Source organism: Hippopotamus amphibius, chromosome 12, assembly GCF_030028045.1.
Source record: "Hippopotamus amphibius kiboko isolate mHipAmp2 chromosome 12, mHipAmp2.hap2, whole genome shotgun sequence".
NCBI classification, from domain to species: Eukaryota; Metazoa; Chordata; class Mammalia; order Artiodactyla; family Hippopotamidae; genus Hippopotamus; species Hippopotamus amphibius.
The window spans coordinates 31,662,729-31,682,020 of record NC_080197.1 but is presented as its reverse complement, the minus strand read 5'-3'; the positions used below and the strand labels follow the sequence as shown (position 1 = coordinate 31,682,020).

The 19,292-nt window shown below is 50.1% G+C and overlaps 1 protein-coding gene across 1 annotated transcript; it reads left to right on the top strand.

Moving 5' to 3' along the window:
- The first annotated feature begins 3,622 nt into the window (after positions 1 to 3,622).
- On the top strand, positions 3,623 to 14,100 carry DDRGK1 (DDRGK domain containing 1). The gene is made up of 9 exons (XM_057702298.1): positions 3,623 to 3,790; positions 5,001 to 5,198; positions 5,824 to 5,936; positions 6,517 to 6,618; positions 9,749 to 9,871; positions 10,203 to 10,241; positions 12,820 to 12,876; positions 13,411 to 13,459; positions 13,804 to 14,100. The coding sequence occupies exons 1-9, from the start codon at positions 3,700 to 3,702 to the stop codon at positions 13,968 to 13,970; spliced, it is 939 nt and encodes a 312-aa protein (XP_057558281.1). The 5' UTR covers positions 3,623 to 3,699; the 3' UTR covers positions 13,971 to 14,100.
- Positions 14,101 to 19,292: the final 5,192 nt, after the last annotated feature.

Genomic DNA, 19,292 nt, shown 5'->3' with positions numbered 1-19,292 from the left:
CTTCCAGGAGGCGGAGGGGCAGAAGAGGTTCCCTTCAGCAAAGCTGACCTCCTGACTGTTGAAAGCTTCAGCTACAGCCTTAGGCTAGGGGGAGCTTGCCAGGGACTGAGTATAGGCCCCCGGTGTACCACAGACAAGTACCATGTGCTTATGGCGAGCACAGTGACCCTGGGAGCACTGGAGGCTGGGAGAACCACCTAGGTTGGTTGAGGGCTCCTCTGCAAGATATGGGAACCCACAAAGGGTTATTAAGCATGGACTATTGGAAATGGGTATTCACTTTAGATAGATCTCACTCTAAATCTGAAGGTCTTGGGGAATTCCCTGGGTGTCCAGTGGTTAGGACTCCATGCTTTCATTGCTGAAGGCCCTGGTTCAGTCCCTGTCAGGGAACTAAGATCTCGCGAGCCAATAAATAAATAGTAAATAGTTAAATAAATAAATCTGAAGATCTTAGAGCCCAAGACCTTGGGGAGCAGCGGGGGAGGTATCTGAATACCCAAAATTGTAGGCAGAAGTTTGTGTGTGTGTAATCTTTAGTCAGCTTCCTTGGTTGCAGGTGACAAAAATCCTCTTAGGCAACAACAAAACAAAAAAGAAATGTATTGATTGCTTCACTTAACTGATGAGCCAACATACAAAGAGATACGTTCTTAGTTGCTCTGAACAGAAAGGAAGGGGATTGCATTATTCATTCATAAGTAGGCTATGCTAGAATTAAGATATGTGAATTTTTATTTCCTTTAGCAAGGAATATGAAGGCAAATCTCTTTGGATTTGCACTCCCCTCATTGTGGGGGAAACCAAGTTAAGCAAAGAACAATTCTTGCCCTCAAAGGAGATTGTCAGGTCCTATCAATTCTACCTCTGAAATAATTCTTTAATTAATTTATTTATTTATTTTTGGCTGTGTTGGGTCTTCATTGCTGCACATGGGCGGGCCTCTCATTGTGGTGGCTTCTCTTGTTGTGGAGCACGGGCTCTAGGCTCGAGGGATTCAGTAGTTCTGCCTTGCAGGCTCTAGAGCGCAGGCTCAGTAGTTGTGGCACACGGGCTTAGTTGCTCCTCAGCATGTGGGATCTTCCCAGACCAGGGCTGGAACCTGTGTCCCCTGCATTGGCAGGTGGATTCTTAACCACTGGGCCACCAGGGAAGTCCCTGAAATAATTCTTGAATCAGTCCCCTCCTCACCACTCCACTTCTACTGTCATGAATGCAGCTCTGTTCTGTTCTTACCTGGACCAGGGCAGCAGCTGTCTCACTGTTGTTCTCCCTGCCATCTTCCACCCCATCCAGTCTGCCCACAAACCTTAAACAACATGCTTGGGGGCCAGGACCCTGAGAATCTGAGAACTCCAAATCAAAGCTGTAAAAGTGACATCATCTGAGGCAGCAAGCAAGTTATATTTATTGACAGTTTCTTGTTTTGTCTTCCTAAACAACATTCCGTGCACATGCAAATTACACACAGAAATATACAGTCTTCATTTTTACTTTTTAACAATATTTTTTATTATGGATAATTTCAAACTTGCACAAAAAATGTCAAATTTGACAACAAAAGAGCAGTGTAATGAGCCCCTATAATACCCATTGACCAGCTTTAATGATTTTCCCACATTTATATGTTTTAAAAGCACTATCCTGCCCTTTAGCTTGTTTATAAATTATGAACTATTTCAAACTTACACAAAATAGTAAATGTTCGAGTTCCCACCATTCCAATTTAACATATGTTAAGTTGTTGGCAAACGTGTCCGTATTTTTTCAAATATTCCTCCACACACATCATGGGTCCTGGGATCTTTATTTATGTCATCACACACACAAAATCTTCATACCACTGTAATAGCAAATTCCCAGTAGTTTAGTTGGTATTTGCTTTTTAAAAAAATCTTGAGTTTACATCCTGTCCCTAGGTTTTTCCTTTTTTTTAAAATTAATTAATTAATTTATTTTATTGGCTATGTTGGGTCTTCATTGCTGCACACAGGCTTTCTCCAGTTGTGGCGAGCGGGGGCTACTCTGCTGCAGTGTGCAGATTCCTCACTGTGGTGGCCTCTCCCGCTGTGGAGCACGGGCTCTAGGCGTGCGGGCTTCAGTAGTTGCGGCACATGGGCTCAATAGCTGTGGCTCACGGACTCTAGAGCTCAGGCCCATTAGTTGTGGCGCGTGGGCCCAGCCGCTCCGTGGCATGTGGTATCCTCCTTGGGCAGGGATCGAACCCGTGTCCCCTGCATTGGTAGGCGGACTCCTAACCACTGTGTCACCTAGGAAGTCCGGTTTTTCTTTTTTAAAACAACTTTATTGAGGTAGAATTTGTCCCCAGTTTTTTTGGTTGGTTGGTTGGTTGGTTGGTTTTTTGGTTTGGTTTTTTTTTTTAGGTTTTTTTTTTGTTTTTCTGGCCCCGCCACATGGCATGTGGGATTTTAGTTCCCAGACCAGGGATTGAACCCATGCCCCCTGCACTGGAAGTGCAGAGCCTTAACTAATGGACTGCCAAGGAAGTCTCAGATGTTTTTTTTAATAGAGTGTCAAGAAGTAAAAGAAAATTTAAATTCCCTATGAGTATTTAATTTCCGAGTGCTCACTATGGAAAACTGCATCAATAATTCTTGTACAACCTAATAAAGTTATTGTAAAATGGTATAAAACTGCAAGTCTGAGTACAACAGTATATCACAATTTATATAGAAGATTTGGTCTCCCCTTTTAATGAAATCAGACGTCACAGATAGAGGCAAAACTCCACCATTAATGCCATCCAACTTCTTCCTCCCCAAAGATGACTGCTATTCTGAAGTTGCTATGTATCATTCCCAAGCATCTTTTTGTACTTTTTCTGCATATGTATTTTCCCACAAACATTGTGGTATTGTTTAGTGCTTTTAAAACATACATGGATAAATGTTGTCACACTGCACATAACCATTTGCAATAATTTCCACTTAACTTTTTTTTTTACTCCCCCAGAATTCATTTTAAATTAAAAATTAGGGCCTCTCATTTGCAGCAACATGGATGCAACTAGAGATTATCATACTAAGTAAAGTAGGTCAGAAAAAGACAAATACCATGTATCACTTATATGTGGAATCTAATAAATGACATAAATGAACCTATGAAACAGAAACAGACTCAGACATACAGAACAGACTTGTGGTTGTCAAGGGGGAGGAGGTTGGGGATGGGATGGAGTAGGAGGTTAGGGTTAGTAGGTGTAAGCTATTATTGATATGGAATAAACAACAAGCTCCTTCAGGATAACACAGAGAACTATATTCAGTATCATATGATAAACCATAATGGAAAAGAATATTAAAAAAAAAAAAAAGTAGGGACTTTCCTGGCAGTCCAGTGGTGAGGACTCTGTGCTTTCACTGCCAAGGGCATAGGTTCAATCCCTGGTCCAGGAACTAAGATCCTGGAAGGCGCAGAGGAAAGAGAAAAAAAAAAGTATATATGTGTATAACTGATTCACTTTGCTATACAGCAGATTAATTAATTCATTTCTGAACAGCAGATTAATTAACTAAGAAAAAAATTAGGGCTTCTAAATTTAGTGTACGGTCTTCACTGGCTCAGCGGTGGGCGGAGTCTACGGTGGGAAACGGGGCGGGGCCACATGGGCGTTAGGCGGGGCCTGGGAGATTCCGGGCTTCAGGGTGGACGCGCTGGTGCCACCTGGAAGCCATCGTCATGGTGGCCCCCGTGGTATATTTGGTAGCGGCGGCTCTGCTGGTCGGCCTTATCCTCTTCCTGACTCGCAGCCGCGGCCGGGCGGCAGCAGGTAGGAGATGCCGCCGCGCCAGGGCTGGTGGGGCCGCGCGTTCTCTGACTCCAGAGCCTCTGTAGGCCGTAAAGCCGCGGCTCCTGCGCATGCGCCAGTTTGTGTGGCGGAGCAGAAGAGACCTCCGCGCCTTGCGCGCCAGGCAGGCTGCGCGCATGCGCGTACGTGCGCGAAGGGGGAGCCGCGGTGCAAGAATGTGTCTCCGGGATCGAGTGGCAGGGTCACAACATCTTTCTCCTGGCCCCAAAAGAGAGGCCTCGCCTCGTCTCCCTCCTCGCCTCTTGGCACTGCAGAAGGGCCAGGCCCTGGCGGACACTCTCATCCCTCATCCAGGCAGCTCCCTTCTGCACCCGTTGGGGGATCCACAGGGGTTTCCCATCCCTCCCAGGCTAGCTCCAGAGCAGCTGACGAGAAGGGGGCACCTAAATGTTTTCTGCCTACCCACGAGCTGAACAGAGCACGAGATGGCTCCAGGAAGCTCTCTCCTTCACCCTCAAGGAGAGCACCCATTCGCCCACGCACCCTCCTCCCTGTTTTGCACCCCTCCCAGAAGGACGCGGCATCCGCCAGGGCACAGAACAGATACACCTGTCATCCTCCATCCTGTCCCCCTCCCCATCATTTCTTATCAGCTTATGGGTTTGTATATATGTCTCTCCCCCTCCTTGGGCCCGCAAGCTACTTCAGAGCATCTGCCAGGGGCAGGGGACAGAGAAGCTGAGGTAAGGCAAAGAGCCAACACATCTTCCTGGGAGGAGAGACTCAGCCCTCGGGTGTCCTCTCTAATTGCGGTGCCAGATAAAACCATGGCAGGTGGTGTCAGGCAAGAGATAAATGCAGTCCTGCAGTGGGCGTTCAGATGAGGTCTCAAGAGGCCAAGGTGGGCTTCCTGGAGGAGGTAGAGCTTCAGCTCCATCTTGCAGGGTGGTAGTCTCCTGACAGGTCAAGTGGAAAGGTGGGGCTTTGAGAGGAAAGAAAGGTATCAGCATAGGTGGGAGCAATGAGGTGATCGTGCTGCATAGGACCAAGGTCTGGATTTAGGTTATGAAAACCTCCACGGTCAGACTGAGAAATTGGGACTTTGTGCTGTGGGCAGCGGGAGCCTGGAGGAAGTTGAACACAGGAGGGTGAAGCTTCCAGGACACTGTACCCCCTGCCATGAGGTGGTTTGGGCTGCCGCACAGAATCATGGTTCTTCTCTTCCCTGCAGCCGTCCAAGAGCCTTTGCGCCATGAGGGGGAGCCAGTAGCAGCAGGCCGAGTGGCCCAGCCTGAGCCCGAAGAGCAGAGAGCTGGGGGCAGGCCCCGGCGCCGGAGGGACCTGGGCAGCCGCCTGCAGGCCCAGCGTCGAGCCCAGCGGGTGGCCTGGGCAGATGTGGATGAGGAGGAGGAGGAGGCTGTCATCCCAGGTAAGAGGGGCGCAGCCTGGTGGAGGAGGGGCCTGGGTTGGAGGGTGAGGGGACCCCCAAAGCTGGCAGAAGAGTGGGTTGTGAAGCCGTAGTGTGGGAGGGATGTCCGGGAGCCATAGGGTGTGGTTAGTGGAGACTTAGGACCCAGCCTTCGGTCCTGGGGACTAGCAGCTCTGGACCCGGATCCCTATTCCATTGGGCCAACCCCCTCTTTCTTCATTTTGGTCCTTTGTCCAAACAGGAGGGCAGGAGTCTTTAGAATGACCTAAAGAGTTTTTCAGTCCACTCCTTCTATTACAGCACTCTCCTTGTGTGGGCACACTCATTCCTTGAGGGCTTCACCCTAGGGCCAGAGTGCCCTCTTTATGGCTGTGCAGCATCTAAGTTATCATCTGTTTTCTTGCCCCATGGTTCCCACACCTAACACCCCGCCCCCCACCCCCATGACTTTCTGGCGGAGGCCTGTAGAGGGCAGAGCTGGGCTAGTGGTATCTGCAAACGAGTGGAAGGAGATTTCCACCCCCCATCCCCTCCAGGTGAGGAGAGGGACAAGGGAGAGGGTGGATCCGTCAGCATCCCTCCTCCCTGGCCAGAACCTGAAGTGTCCTTCTCTGACCCCACTCAGCCCAAGAGGAAGAAGACATCGAGAAGCCAGTAGAAACTCACCTGTCAGGGAAAATTGGAGCCAAGAAACTACGGAAGCTGGAGGAGAAACAAGCACGAAAAGCCCAGCGCGAGGCAAGCAGGAGGGCTGGGGTGCAGCTCTGAGAAGTGGGGAAGGGCCTTCTTTTTTTAATACATTTATTTATTTGTTTCTTTTATTTATTTATTTTTGGCTGCGTTGGGTCTTTGTTGCTGCACTCGGGCTTTCTCTAGTTGCAGCGAGCGGGGGCTACTCTTCGTTGCTGTGCCCGGGTTTCTCATTGCGGTGGCTTCTCTGGTGGCGGAGCACGGGCTCTAGGCGCGCAGGCTTCAGTAGCTGTGGCTCTTGGGCTCCAGAGCGCAGGCTCAGTGGTTGTGGCGCATGGGCTTAGTTGCTCCTCAGCATGTGGTATCTTCCCAGGTCGGGGCTTGAACCCGTGTCCCCTGCGTTCGCAGGCAGATTCTTAACCACTGCGCCAGCAGGGAAGTCCCAGGGGAAAGGGTCTTCTAAATGGCAGACCCTCCCCTCGAGGCTCTGTGCACGCTGGGCTGGTGGTTGGTGCTTGCCTGGCTTCGGCTCCTGCAGCCTTGGTCTGTGACCTGGCCTGGCCTCTTTGGGAGGTGGGCGGCTCTAGCTGGGGGTGGAAATGTGCCCCCTATGAAGGCCTTTCTCCAGGCAGAGGAGGCTGAGCGTGAGGAGCGGAAACGCCTTGAGTCGCAGCGTGAGGCAGAGTGGAAGAAGGAGGAGGAGCGCCTTCGCCTGGAGGAGGAACAGAAGGTGAGCCAGGCCCCCCGATGCCGACTTCCGACAGCTGCCCAGGCAGCCTTGCTTCCCAGGTCGCTTCCCAACACCTCCAGCCTATAGGAGGGGCCTTGAGCCAGGTGCAGGCCCCAGTGTTTGTTTTCGTTTTTTTAAATTAATTAATTAATTAATTATTGGCTGTGTTGGGTCTTCGTTGCTGCACACGGGCTTTCTCTAGTTGCAGAGAGAGGGGGCTGCTCTTCGTTGTGGTGCGTGGGCTCCTCATTGCCGAGGCTTCTCTTGTTGTGGAGCACAGGCTCTAGGCATGTGGGCTTCAGTAGTTGAGGCTCACGGGCTCTAAAGCGCAGGCTCAATAGTTGTGGCACACAGGCTTAGTTGCTCCTCGGTATGTGAGATCTTCCTGGAGCAGGGATCGAACCCGTGTCCCCTGTATTGGCAGGCGGATTCTTAACCACTGATGCCACCTAGGAAGCCCCAGGCCTGGGTTTATTTGGTCCTTGAACTCTAGGCTCAGCCTCTGTAAAGCTGCTGCTGAAAAGTGAGCCTGAGACTGAAATTTTGTGAATGTGAGGTACTGGACACACCTGAAGCATTTGAAGAACACTGAGACAGAGTGGCTAGAGCAGGGTGAGGAAGAAGGAAAGGGGTCAGAGACGTAAGTTGGGGGAGCGGGGCTCTGGATCATGAGGGCCTTGAGGCTGTTAAAGGACATTGTAAGAGATGGTGGATCATATGTGTACCAGGTTCTGTTTGGGGCCTGGCATAGAGAAGATGCTCAGGGAATGGAGGCCACTGCAGTAAAGGCGGTGAATCAACCTTTGTTTGCCAGGTGCTGGCTTCTGAGAATCAGATGCCCAAGAAAGGTAACATCACAAAGCTGTGGGGTATATAGGGTGAGAACCAGGGCTGCCCAGCTGGGAAGACCCTATAGCCTGGTGCCTTTGGCCTCTGACTGGCCCTATTGTCCAGGGACACTGGATGGCAGAAAACTTGGCTATGGGTGCTCTAGCAAATGGGCTGCAGCACAGCAGAGGGGAGGCATTAGTTGAGAGAGTTTTTTACCTTTCTGAATATTGGTCCTAATAATGCACCTTAAAGATTCTGGGGCTCTTTTCTCCTGCACCCAGATTCCCTCATTATTAACATCATACCTTACTGTGTATTTCTCACAACTCGTATTCACACATTATTATTAAATGAACTCGACATGTTATTGGGATTTCATTAGTTTTCGCCAGATATCTTTTTTCCTTTCCAGGGTCCCATCCAGGACACCACATGACACTTAGTTGTCATGTCTCCTTAGGTTCCTCTGGGTTGTGACAGTTTCTGTTTGCTTTTGATGGTCTTGTCAGTTTTGAGAACTGTTGGGCAAGTATTTTGTAAGATGTCTCTGTGTTTGCAGTTGGCTTATGTTATTGTCATAGTTAAACTGGGGGTTGTGGATTTCTGGGAGGAAGACCGCAGGTGAAGTGCCATCCTCAACACAACATACAAGGGTACATGTTACCAACTTGACTTCTCACTGGTATGTTAACCTTGATCACCTGGCTAAGGTTATGTCTGCCAGGCTTCTCCACGGCCCGTGCTTCTTTGGAAACAGGTCACTGAACAGCCCACACTTAAGGGGTAGGGAGTTGTGCCCCACCTCCTTAGGAGGAGAGTGTTTACCTAAAGTATTTGGAATTTTTCTGTACAGATTTATCTTTTCTTCTTTCTTTGTTCAGTTGTTTATTTGTACCCACATGGACTTATGGATATTTATTTTGAAGTTTGTATTGTAATCCAAATGCTGGGTTTTTTTTTTTGGCCATGCCACGTGGCTTATGGGATCTTAGTTCCCCAGCCAGGGATTGAACCCAGGCCCTCCGTAGTGAAAGTGTAAAGTCCTAACCACTGGACCGCCAGGGAAGTCCCATCCAATGCTATCTTATTAACTTTTTTGCTTAGATTGTTCCAACTTTGGCTGCTGGGAGCTCTTTTAGTTGGCTCCTGTGTACCTTTGACATACCCTTATTGTTTTGTGTTTTTGAGTACTTTCTTACTTTTGACACTGCAAAATGCTCCAGGCTCATCTTGTATATTCAGTGTTCCAGCTTTAGCTTCTTGTTTAAAATAGATCTTTCTGAGAATTCTGGAAAATGGATTGGTTTGGAGCAAGGCTGTTGCACCAGGTAGTGGTAGGATGGAGCGACATGGGTGGGTCAAGTGTTCCAGAATTTAAAGAAAGAAGTAGTAGATGGGGCCTCATTTCTGACCAGGGCAGCTGGCCAGATGGCTGTGTGATCCACTGAGCCAGGGGCCCAGGAGGGGTGCAGATGTGTGGGGAGTAGATCACATGCTCTTTCTGGGACATAATCAATTCGGGGTGCCTGAGAGACAGCCCCGTGGGTGTGCCGCTTGGGCAGTTGTGTGTTTGGCAGGAGAGATTTGGGTGGGGATACAACTGTGGCAGTCACCGGCAAGGACATAATTGTTGATGCTGTGGGCATGGTGAGGTGGCCCAGAGAGTGGAGGAGAGAGAAGGGACAGGGCTGAGTGATGGAGGAGGCGGGAAGAATCGTCCAAGGAACAGGAGGAAATCCAGGAGAGGGTAGTGTCTGGAAGCCAAGGGAGGGGAAAGGGAATGATTGGCTCTGCCCAAGGCCACTGAGAGGACAGGGGCATGAGGCCTGATGGTTGTCCCTTGGCTTTGGTGGGTGGAGGACCTAGGTGAGACCATAGCAGGACTCGTTTTGGTGGAGCCAAGCATGCAGAAGCCAGATTGGAGTGGGCTAGAAGGATGGATGGTTGGTGGGAAATGGAACCCGGGTGTTTGTTCATGAAGTTTGGACATGACAGGGCAGGAGGTGGGAGGAGGGTGACTGAAGGATATTATAGGGGTGATTCATGGCAGGATTTTCCGGGGACGGGGGGCTGAGCAGCATTTGTCTGGGAGGTGATGGAACTGATTGAGGAGAGGGAGCCTGCTGTTCAGCTTCGGGGCCGGAGGGATCAAGGTCTTGAAGGAGCTGTGTCCCTGAGAAAGGGCTGGGCTGAATGCCCTGCTGCCCTGCTGCCCTGCAGGGGCAGCAGAGACCAGAACAGGATAGGGTGGGCACTCACCCCAAAATATCTGACTCTTGCCTCCTCTCTGTGTCCACAGGAGGAGGAGGAGAGGAAGGCCCGGGAGGAGCAGGCCCAGCGGGAGCATGAAGAGTATCTGAAACTGAAGGAGGCCTTCGTGGTGGAGGAGGAGGGTGTGGGCGAGACCATGACCGAGGAGCAGGTGGGCCCACCACCCCTAGGAAACCTCCCAGTGCCCCCAAAAGGCTGGCCACCCCATCCCAGACACCCCACTGCTCCTCGCCTGCCTCCCCAGTCAGGCAGTGAGAGGCGGGCGGACAGCAGGATCAGCAGTCTCTAGCGACCAAGACCTTGTCTTTAGGAGACGTGGTGCCTCGATCCCCTCCCCGCAGGAGGCTCCGCTGCTCATGCAGGTGGTTGGACAGGCACACGGGCAGGGCAGGCAGGTGGCACTCGGGTGGGCAGGTGGGTAGGCACAGACCCCTGTGGCCCCTGCCAGGGGGACACTCACCTTGATTTCTCTGCTTCTCTAGTCCCACAGCTTCCTGGCTGAGTTCATCAACTACATTAAGGTAAGAAGCTGCAGAGCAGAGCCTGGGTGTCAGCTGCCTGCTTCTTGTGTGCATGTTGGGTGGATCTTCAGGGCCTGGAGGGAGTAGGCCTGGACGGAGGCTGCAGACGTTTCACTCAAGCTCATGCAGGAGTGGACAAGTGGACCAGGAGAGGCTGAGCTGCTGGGGTCTTGGCCAGGAGAGTCCCTTCTCCTCTCACCCCAGAGGCAGAGAAGGACATGGTCTGTGTGGGAGGTGTGAGCCTGTGATCGCTTCCTCACGCTTAGGGTTTGACAGTTTCGTTGCTCTTCAGACCACACGCTCAGTGAGTCACTGTGTTTTCAAGTTTCTTCACGTGTGTTTTCTGCCAGTTCTGTCATACTGAGGCTCCACAGAGGTGAAACAAGCATCCCCTGCCGTGTGTTCCTGACCAAGAACTTGGGTCGTCCAGGGGATACAGGAGGATGTTTCCTTGGGAATCTAGGGCGAGGCAGCAGGTGTGCCCCCTTCTGTCTCCAGCTGTAGCATAGGCCTCCCGGATACTGCTCTGGGTTGCATAAGCACGTCCTGCTCTGCTTTGCTGCTAAGCAGCTTCTCTCCCACAAAGGATGCGACGAGGGGAGAGGTTTTCAAGTGCAGCTTAGGGGTGCAGAGGCGGCTGAGGGAAGGAGTACAGAGGGAGCGGAGGCGGTGGTGGGGGTGGTACCAGGGGTACCAAGGAGCCAGGGCTTGCATAATCCTCCCCCCACCCCTCCCAGAAGAGAGCAGAGTTTAGACACCTCCCAGCCTCGAGGGGTAGGCTCACAGCCTGGGGGCTGGGGGTTTCCGAGAAGGGGAGGGCTGCCACAGGCGGCAACCGTTCACTTCTCATGGAGCCCCTTCCCCCCACCCCGCCCCGCACGCTTGATGTAGGGCTGCAGCCCTGGGCAGGAAATCTCAGTTTCCTGCTGCTGTTTGGAGCTCACTGTCCCCACCTACCCAGGGGGCAGCAACACAGTCCTGAGTCCCTCCTCCAGGAAGCCCTCCTGCCTCAGCTTCAGGTCACCGTCTCCAAGGCAAAGACCTGAGAAAAGGCCCTCAGGGCAGTTTCAGCCCTCGCACTCAGCAGCTCTCTGGAGGGGCCGTGTTCTGGGGGTTTTCCAAACGCTTTTGGAGTTTATAAGTCTCTCCAGCCTATGCCAGCCAGTTCTCCCAGAGCTGCTGTCTGCAGGGAGAAGGAGAACTTCCAAAACTCGGCCTACCCACCTTCCTTTTGGTTCCAAGGGGACGGGCCCTTTCGTCTCAGGGTTTCAGAACTGGAGGGACGTGTCTGTGCGCGGCAGTTATGTGGGGCACAGGTGTGGCTTGCTCTCGTCCGTCCACTCTCCTTTCTGGTTGAGGCTGGGTTGGTTGGTTGGTTTTTCCAAACATCCTTTTGGCCCCAGCAGCCCCCCAGGCCAGGTTTTCAGGGACCACCTGGCTGAGCCCAGCACCCCCTCCCTGCTTTGTAGGTGGAGGCCTCCTGGCCAGGTCACCTTGTGCTTGCCTGCACCCCGGCCCAGCTGCCACTCACTTGCCTTCCTGCTTACATATTCGGTTTGGCATTTTGAACAGTCACATTTGAACAGTCTGCAGCTGGGGAGGTGTCACCATGTCACTCCTCCTCCAGCTCATTTGCTGTGAAAGATTCACAGAAATGCAGAAGACTGCCTTCTCTCAAGTCCTATGCTGTCTGTTTGCGGGGGAGGCAGGGCAGATGCATGTGTAGGATCCAGCCGTGGACCCTCAGCTGCATCCCTGGGAACTCAGGTTTCTCCCGAGGGTGGGAGGGAAGCATGGGGCACGTGGCTGTGTGTGGAAAGCACTGAGCAGTGTTAGTGACAGTTATTTTAAGGGAGAGGCGCATACGCTGTGAAGAGGATGGGTGAAAAGACGTGTGGGCCGTCAGGGTTGTGGTGCTGTCCAGGCCAGGGGGCAGTGAGCAAAGGCAAGGCAAGAATGAGGGTCTACCGAGGCCCTGGCTTGCTGGGGCCTTTTGTCTGCTCTGTTCTTTTCCACGTTCTCACCTTCTCCCTGGCAGAGCTGTGCGCTGAGTCTTGTTCAACATCGCTTCCCCCACACCTCCTCAGTACCTTGTCCTGGCAGGTTCTCAGCAAACACAAGTCCTAGAAAACGTTTTTTTAAATAGCTTTTGGTGACTGTCACCCCTCCCCTTCATCTCTGTGGTGCTCCCCCTTCCAACTTGCCCAGGATGTTAGAAAGATACGTCTGGTTGCAGAGGAGAAGGCGGCAGCTGTGCTGTGTTCTCCAAGTGTGTGTCTGTCTCAGGGTGGTCCTCGGTCCAGGGGCCTGGGGAGCAGGTGGTGGTTTTAGGCAGATCTCTGCCCACAAGCAGGGGAATGGGAGAGTTTATGAATGTGTATGTCTCTCTCTGTGGTGGTTGGGAGAGTGCGTGAGTGGTGCGTGAAGGGAGCAAGGCTCTCCCATAGGAATCTGCACGGTGTTTATCCAGCCACCCAGAGCAGAGCAGAGCAGAGCAGATGCCAACTTCAGAGGGTTCCAGTGCTGAGAAGGATTTGCCCAAGCTCAACCTCGCTCCCTTTCCTCCTTTTGTTTGTAGCAGTCCAAGGTTGTGCTTTTGGAAGACCTGGCTTCCCAGGTGGGCCTGCGGACTCAGGTAAGCCCTGCAAGGTGGCCTGTTAGTCACGTGGAGTGTGGCTGCAGGGTCTGTGTGGCTGTAAGAGAGGGCCCCGTCCTGCAGATGGAGGGTCTTGGTTCCCCTTCCACCCTGCCCCCAGCCAAGAGTGAGGAGAGTGTGGGAATCTTTGGCACCCCAGGAATCCTGCCTTTCTAACTAGTTGGAAGACAAGCAAGGAGAAAAAAGAAAAAAGTCTAAACCCCATCACTCCAGCAGCCAAAATCCAGTTACCTTGACAACTCTCTTACAACAGGCTGTAGCAGCCTTGTCTTCTCAGCCAGACATCACCACCACTTCTCTCCTGGTTGGTAGGGAGCCTCTCTCAGGGGTCCTGCAGGGCCCCAGGACCAGAGCCCCTTCTCTCCTGGTCCCTCCAAAGGAGAAACATGGAGTCACGTTCCAGGGTGGCCATGAGAAGGAGAGGAGATTTGGCTGTGGTGGGAGGGAGGTTGCGAGTGCCTTTTCTGGGGACGGCAGCACCTGGCTCTGCTCTGAGAACTGTTCTCCTCTTAGGACACCATAAACCGCATCCAGGACCTGCTGGCTGAGGGGACTCTTACAGGTGAGAGGATGAGAAGCAGTCACCATGGGCCCTGACCTTGGGAGGTGTCTAGCCACATGGGGCTGCAGGGACTTATCGCAGAGGTCATATGACCACCCCGGGTTGGGGGAACAGTGAACAATGAGGGACACTGAGGAGGGGGATGCAGTTACAAGGAGGACATGCTGAGGCCTGGGGATGGCTTTGGGTGATGAGGGCAGGCAAGGAAGCCTGATGTGACTCACGTAGCCAAGGTTCGATATAGCCAGGAAAGGCCAAGCAGGCAGGCAGGCAGGAGGTGGGTGGGCGGGCATCCTCCGGCCAGGTGAGAAGGGCTCAGCCCCACAACCTGCATGTCCCTACAGGTGTGATTGACGACCGGGGCAAGTTCATCTACATAACCCCAGAGGAACTGACTGCCGTGGCTAACTTCATCCGACAGCGGGGCCGGGTATCCATCACCGAGCTTGCACAGGCCAGCAACTCCCTCATCGCCTGGGGTCGGGAGCCCTCTGCCCAGGCCCCAGCCTGACCTAGTCCTTCCCTCTTGGACTTAGAGCTGGCATGGCCTAGCTGGCCATACATCTTTATCCCTCCCCACCATCATGGGGCAGTGATGGAGTGTGGCCAGTTATAGATTAAAGGTCTGTGAGCACTGGTGAGCTTGGTGTGGCTTGGTGTGGCAGAAGGCCTGGCCTTGGGTGCTAGACGAGCAGGTGAAAATCTTGGCCTCAGAATATATCTTGGGGGTCGGGGGGGTTCTTTGGAGGCAGATGCAAGTTCTGTTCTTGTCATGCATTCACTCATTCAAAACAAAAACAAAACCTGAGCATTTATTCTGTTCCTTTGTGTCGTGCAAGCCCAGCTCCCAAGGCCTGGATGAGGTCTTACTCCCCCTCCCCTACCTTACTGGAGCCAAAGTGGCCACATCTCCCTGAACTGAGGAAGGAGTTCTCACCGTGAGAGCCCTTAGGAAGAAGAACTAACAAGAAGTGCCAAGGATAGAGTCCTAGGGAACATCAGCCTTAAGAGGGAGGGATGGGTGGTCAGGGAGGAGAGAGGCTGGGCCAGCTGCTTGTAGGACAGGGAAAAGGAAAGGGAAGACCTGCTTAAGCTGGATGGAATTGTGCAGTGGGGGGACATTGCTTCATATAGTACATCACATGAATTCAGCTCTACATCCTTGACGAAAAGTTTAAATGGTGTGGGTGATTCCACCCACTGGTGGATGTAAGGACCATATGCTTGAGAGTGGGTGTGAGATGGGAGATGTGTGTCTCCTGTAGGGTCAGTCACTCAGGTTCCTGTAGGCTGTTCATGGCATGAGCTTCCTGCTGTGGTGATGGTGGGCATGTATTTAAATGTGTATTTTTTATGCAAGATGGGCCCTAAACACAACCACCTACCTCCTCTGGTGCCTGGTGGAGGAGGCAGCTTTCTGTTCCGGTCTAGGAGGAAACTATCCATGTAGATGGTGATGGGGAGACAGGACATCAGGCTCCCAGAATAGAGCCTTCCTGAGGGATTGCCAAGGGTGATTTTGACTCATTTGATGCCATTTGGTTCTATAGTCTAAATAAGACTATAGAACCTAAATTCCAAGTAAGGCATAACTACTTATCAGCCATGGGCACTTGAAGTCACCTGGAGCTGGGAAGAGCCACATGCATAGTTTGGAAGGCCATTTGGGAGCCCACAGTCAAGGAAGAAGGAAGAAATACACACAGATAACCACAGTATAAGATAGACAAAATTCCAAAGGGAAAAGAAGAGCTGGCTTACAGTTAGAGCAGTGGTTCTCAGCCCTGGTTGTTCATTAGAATCACGTGGGAAGTTTAGCCCAGTCTCATGCCAGGCTGCACCCTGGACCAGTTCGATCAGACTCTCTGGGGGTGGGGTCCAGGGAGCATCAGTAAGAGATTCTAATGTGTAGCCAAGGTTGAAGGCCAGTGAAGGAGGTAGGGGTGAGGTGGAAAGGCAGGCCATAAAGTTGCAAGTAATGAAAATCCCCAGTGGAAGGGGCTTCTCTGGAAGAGCAAGACAGTAGCTCGAGGTCTCTTCCATCCTTTCCCTCAACCATCCTCAGCCACTACTATCCTCATAGCAAGATGGCTGTGGCAGCCCCAGCCTCTGCATTCTACCCTCAGGACACTGCCCACAGGCCAGGAGTAAGAAAAAGGTACAACCCTTCCTCATATCCCAGAAGCCTTCTAAGATTCTTTTTTTTTTTTTTAATTAATTAATTAATTTATTTATTTATCTATCTATTTTATTGGCTGTGTTAGGTCTTTTTTGCTGTGCGCGGGCTTTCTTTAGTTGCGGTGAGTGGGGGCTGCTCCTCGTTGTGGTTCGCGGCTCCTCATTGCCGTGGCTTCTCTTGTTGTGGAGCAGAGGCTCTAGGCGCATGGGCTTCAGTAGTTGCAGCACATGGGCTCAATAGTTGTGGCTCATGGGCTCTAAAGCACATGCTCAATAGTTGTGGCACACGAGCTTAGTTGCTCCATAGCATGTGGGATGTTCCTGGAGCAGGGATCGAACCTGTGTCCCCTGCGTTGGCAGGCAGATTCTTAACCACTGCGCCACCTAGGAAGCCCCCTTCTAAGATTCTTTATATCCCAAGGGCTTAGTGTGGAGGGGGAAAACCTATAACCCTTTGTGTGTTATTTAGTAATCAATCTACTATTCTAATAAACATATCAAACAGTTCTTCAGATAGTAAGCGATGAACATTATTCTAAATGTGTACAAACTGTTTTAACAACTAGTAAATAAAAACTTTCAAGTGTAACCGCTTAGACAAATTTTCAAGCGTTTAAACATTATTACTTAAATACTGCCAAGCGTTTAAACTCCCCAAATTAGTACTGTTGACCCTTGAACAACACGGGAGTTGGGGGCGCTGGCCCTCTACACTGGCAGATATCTGCGTATTGCATATGGCTGGCCCTCCATCCCAGGTCCCTCCATATCTGTGGTTCTGCTTCTGCTGATTCAACCAACCACAGATTATGCTGTACTATATAGTATTTACTGCTGAAAAAAATCCACACATAAGTAGATCCAATCAGCTCAAACCCATGTTGTTCAAGGGTCAGCTGCATATGAAATTATTTTAAATACTTTTATACCTTAAAAAGTTGACCAGACACACATAGCATCATAGTGATTACATTACTGATCTGTACATTCTGTGGATTTACATTTGCTTTTTCACTAGCTCCGTTTTTATTTTTATTTTTTCCCGAGAGTACAGGTTTCACTTCTCCTAGAGTACTGGGGTGATTATTTCAAGTGGCGGAGGATATAAATGACTGAAAGATGGTGATTCAGAACCAGGAATGCAGTTGAGTCCTCAGCCTTGTTATGTGGCTCCTCTTTCATAGATTTTCCCCTTCCATCAGGAACTCTAGACTGATGGCTTCAACCAATCAGATAAGTTTTGATTTTTGTAACCCCTAAATTACACAGTGCTTGTTGTGCTTGTTCTAGGTGCCTTATCTTCACAGCCCAGCCCAACAGGTCTATTTCCAAAGCACTTTGCTCCCAGTGGAGTCCAGTGTGGTTCAGTTTGGTTCTATCATAACTTTTCTTTTCTTTTTTTGGGGGGTGCACCGCACAGCATGCAGGATCTTAGTTCCCTGACCAGGGGTTGAACCCGTGCACCTCTGCAGTGGAAGTGCAGACCCTTAACCACTGGACTTCCAGGGAAGTTCCACAGCTTTACTTTTTTAATGCATCTTCAAGGTATATTGACAAGCAGTGGTTGGAAAGCGATATAATAAACTTGCCTTTTCAAAAGTATTGTTTACAAAATCGATCAAGAGTTGAAAAATTATTAAATGCTAAGTATGGGGCAGGGTGCTAAGCACCCGGGAACCACAGTAGACAAAACATGGCCCCATCCACAAGTGGGGGCAGGGCAATGCTGTTAATATCACTGGGAGACCGCCAATCATAGAGCCAGCAGGTGCACAGCCTGTAATCACAAGGCGAGGCCTTCTGGGCTGCGGGGAAGCCAGGTATGCAGATTGTAAAGGTTTGTGGTTCACTGAGGGGAGTGGAGTGTTGGGTGAAGGAAAGGGAAAGGCGGGGGCAAAAGCGAGAGAGGGTAGAAAGGGAGCTTGGAACCCAGCGGGTAAGGATGGTGAATGCTGAGCCCAGGGATTTGGGCTATATTTGGTGAAGAGTCGGGGGGATGTTTAATTAGTATTTTAAATCACTAACTCATTTTTTAAGGGCATATTGTTTTTATTTTTTATTTTAATATTTATTTATTTGGTTGCGTCGGGTCTTAATTGCGGCAGGCGGGCTCCTTAGTTGCGGCATGACTAACTCATCTCTTAAGCCTTCTTTGCAATCTTCATATCTCACAAATCTTCATTACTCTATCACCTCCCCCCTCCACGCCCCTGCTGTACTGCTGGAGGGCGCTGTGGCAAGCCTTCACGAGTGCATGCCCCAGACACCTCCAGTCCTAAGCCCTGGCCCCAGTATTGACGATGACTGTTCCACCCAGGCTGTGTTTTCCAAATTTTTTGACAGTATTGCTTACTAAGAAATCCATTTTACATTAAGGACTTGATACGTGTGTGTGCATATATATATAATGAACAAGCTAAAATTTCACAGTAACGCTTTGCTTCTCATGGTTTGATGTATGTTGATATTTGTTTATTCCTTGTTTGTTTGTTTTTGGCCACCCTGAGCGGCCTGCGGGATCTCAGTTCCCCAACCAGGGACCGAACCTGGCCCTGGCAGTGAAAGCTAGGAATCCCAACCACTGGACCTCCCTGTTTCTTTATTCTGTTTCACTGCTGATGGTGACTAAACTGATTTCATAACCCACACACAGATCTCGACCTACAGTTTGGAAAACAGGGTTCTAAGGAGCCTGTTCCTTTTATATTGACAGGGCAGTATCTGAGTGAAGAACTGTGTACTATACATAACTTTGAGTAGTCACAGAGTTGCACACCCCCAAAAGCAGTGTAGACTACAGTGGGGCCATCGAAAAAAATTGTTTACTTGGTTTATTCTGATACCATACATAGTTTTTGACTGGTTAATGCAATATGATTACTCATTACAGATAAATGTGTAAAGGAACCTCAGAAGAGAACCTACCAAATACTGATACTATAACACTAAACTTGTTTAAATATGACCCTTTGCATATAACCTGCTAGATTTACTCTGACCGATCTTAGTCGTTTTTTAACTTTCTTGTATGACTTTACAATTTGACTTCAACTTCTACCATGATACAAAAGACACATCTATTATAATGATAGGAATACCAAAACTAAAACCAGTAATGTTCCAGCTGTATCATAACTGAGTAACTGAGATAAGTACTTCTGTTGTTTTATTTTCCTTTATTTCTCATCAATGAAGTAGGTCAAGTCACTTTTTTGTTAAGCTAAACGCTGTCGTAGTTGTGTGGACACATGCTTGATGTCTAGTTTGACATTTGTCTTGATGCCTTTTTAGTCTGTGCACATTGGACACATGAGAAATGTGGGCCCCAAAGGCAGGTAATAAAAGTTTCACTTCACCACCGCTGTACCTATCTGCAGTGATCAAGTACAGAGTTTACAGGGAAGACTTTCTGCTGGACAGATTTACCCCAGATTTTACAAAAAATAAATCTGGTAACAATTTTGGATTTTGCAAGTCTCCATAAAATTGATTAGAGATTTGGGCATGACCATAATTTCCATGATGCAATAATCATTTAAAATATTATTTTGCTTGGGGCTTTAAGAAGGACCAACATGCTTCACAAATAGATGTGAATACATAAAACTCACTGGAGATGGTGGGCAGGGTGGTGACTTGTATTCCTTTTTACCTT

Coding starts and splice junctions, on each gene's coding strand:
- DDRGK1 (XM_057702298.1), top strand. CDS start 3,700: ATGGTGGCCCCCGTGGTATATTTGGTAGCGGCGGCTCTGCTGGTCGGC. Junction 9,872..10,202: donor AGACCATGACCGAGGAGCAG/GTGGGCCCACCA, acceptor CTGCTTCTCTAG/TCCCACAGCTTCCTGGCTGA. Junction 12,877..13,410: donor AGGTGGGCCTGCGGACTCAG/GTAAGCCCTGCA, acceptor TTCTCCTCTTAG/GACACCATAAACCGCATCCA.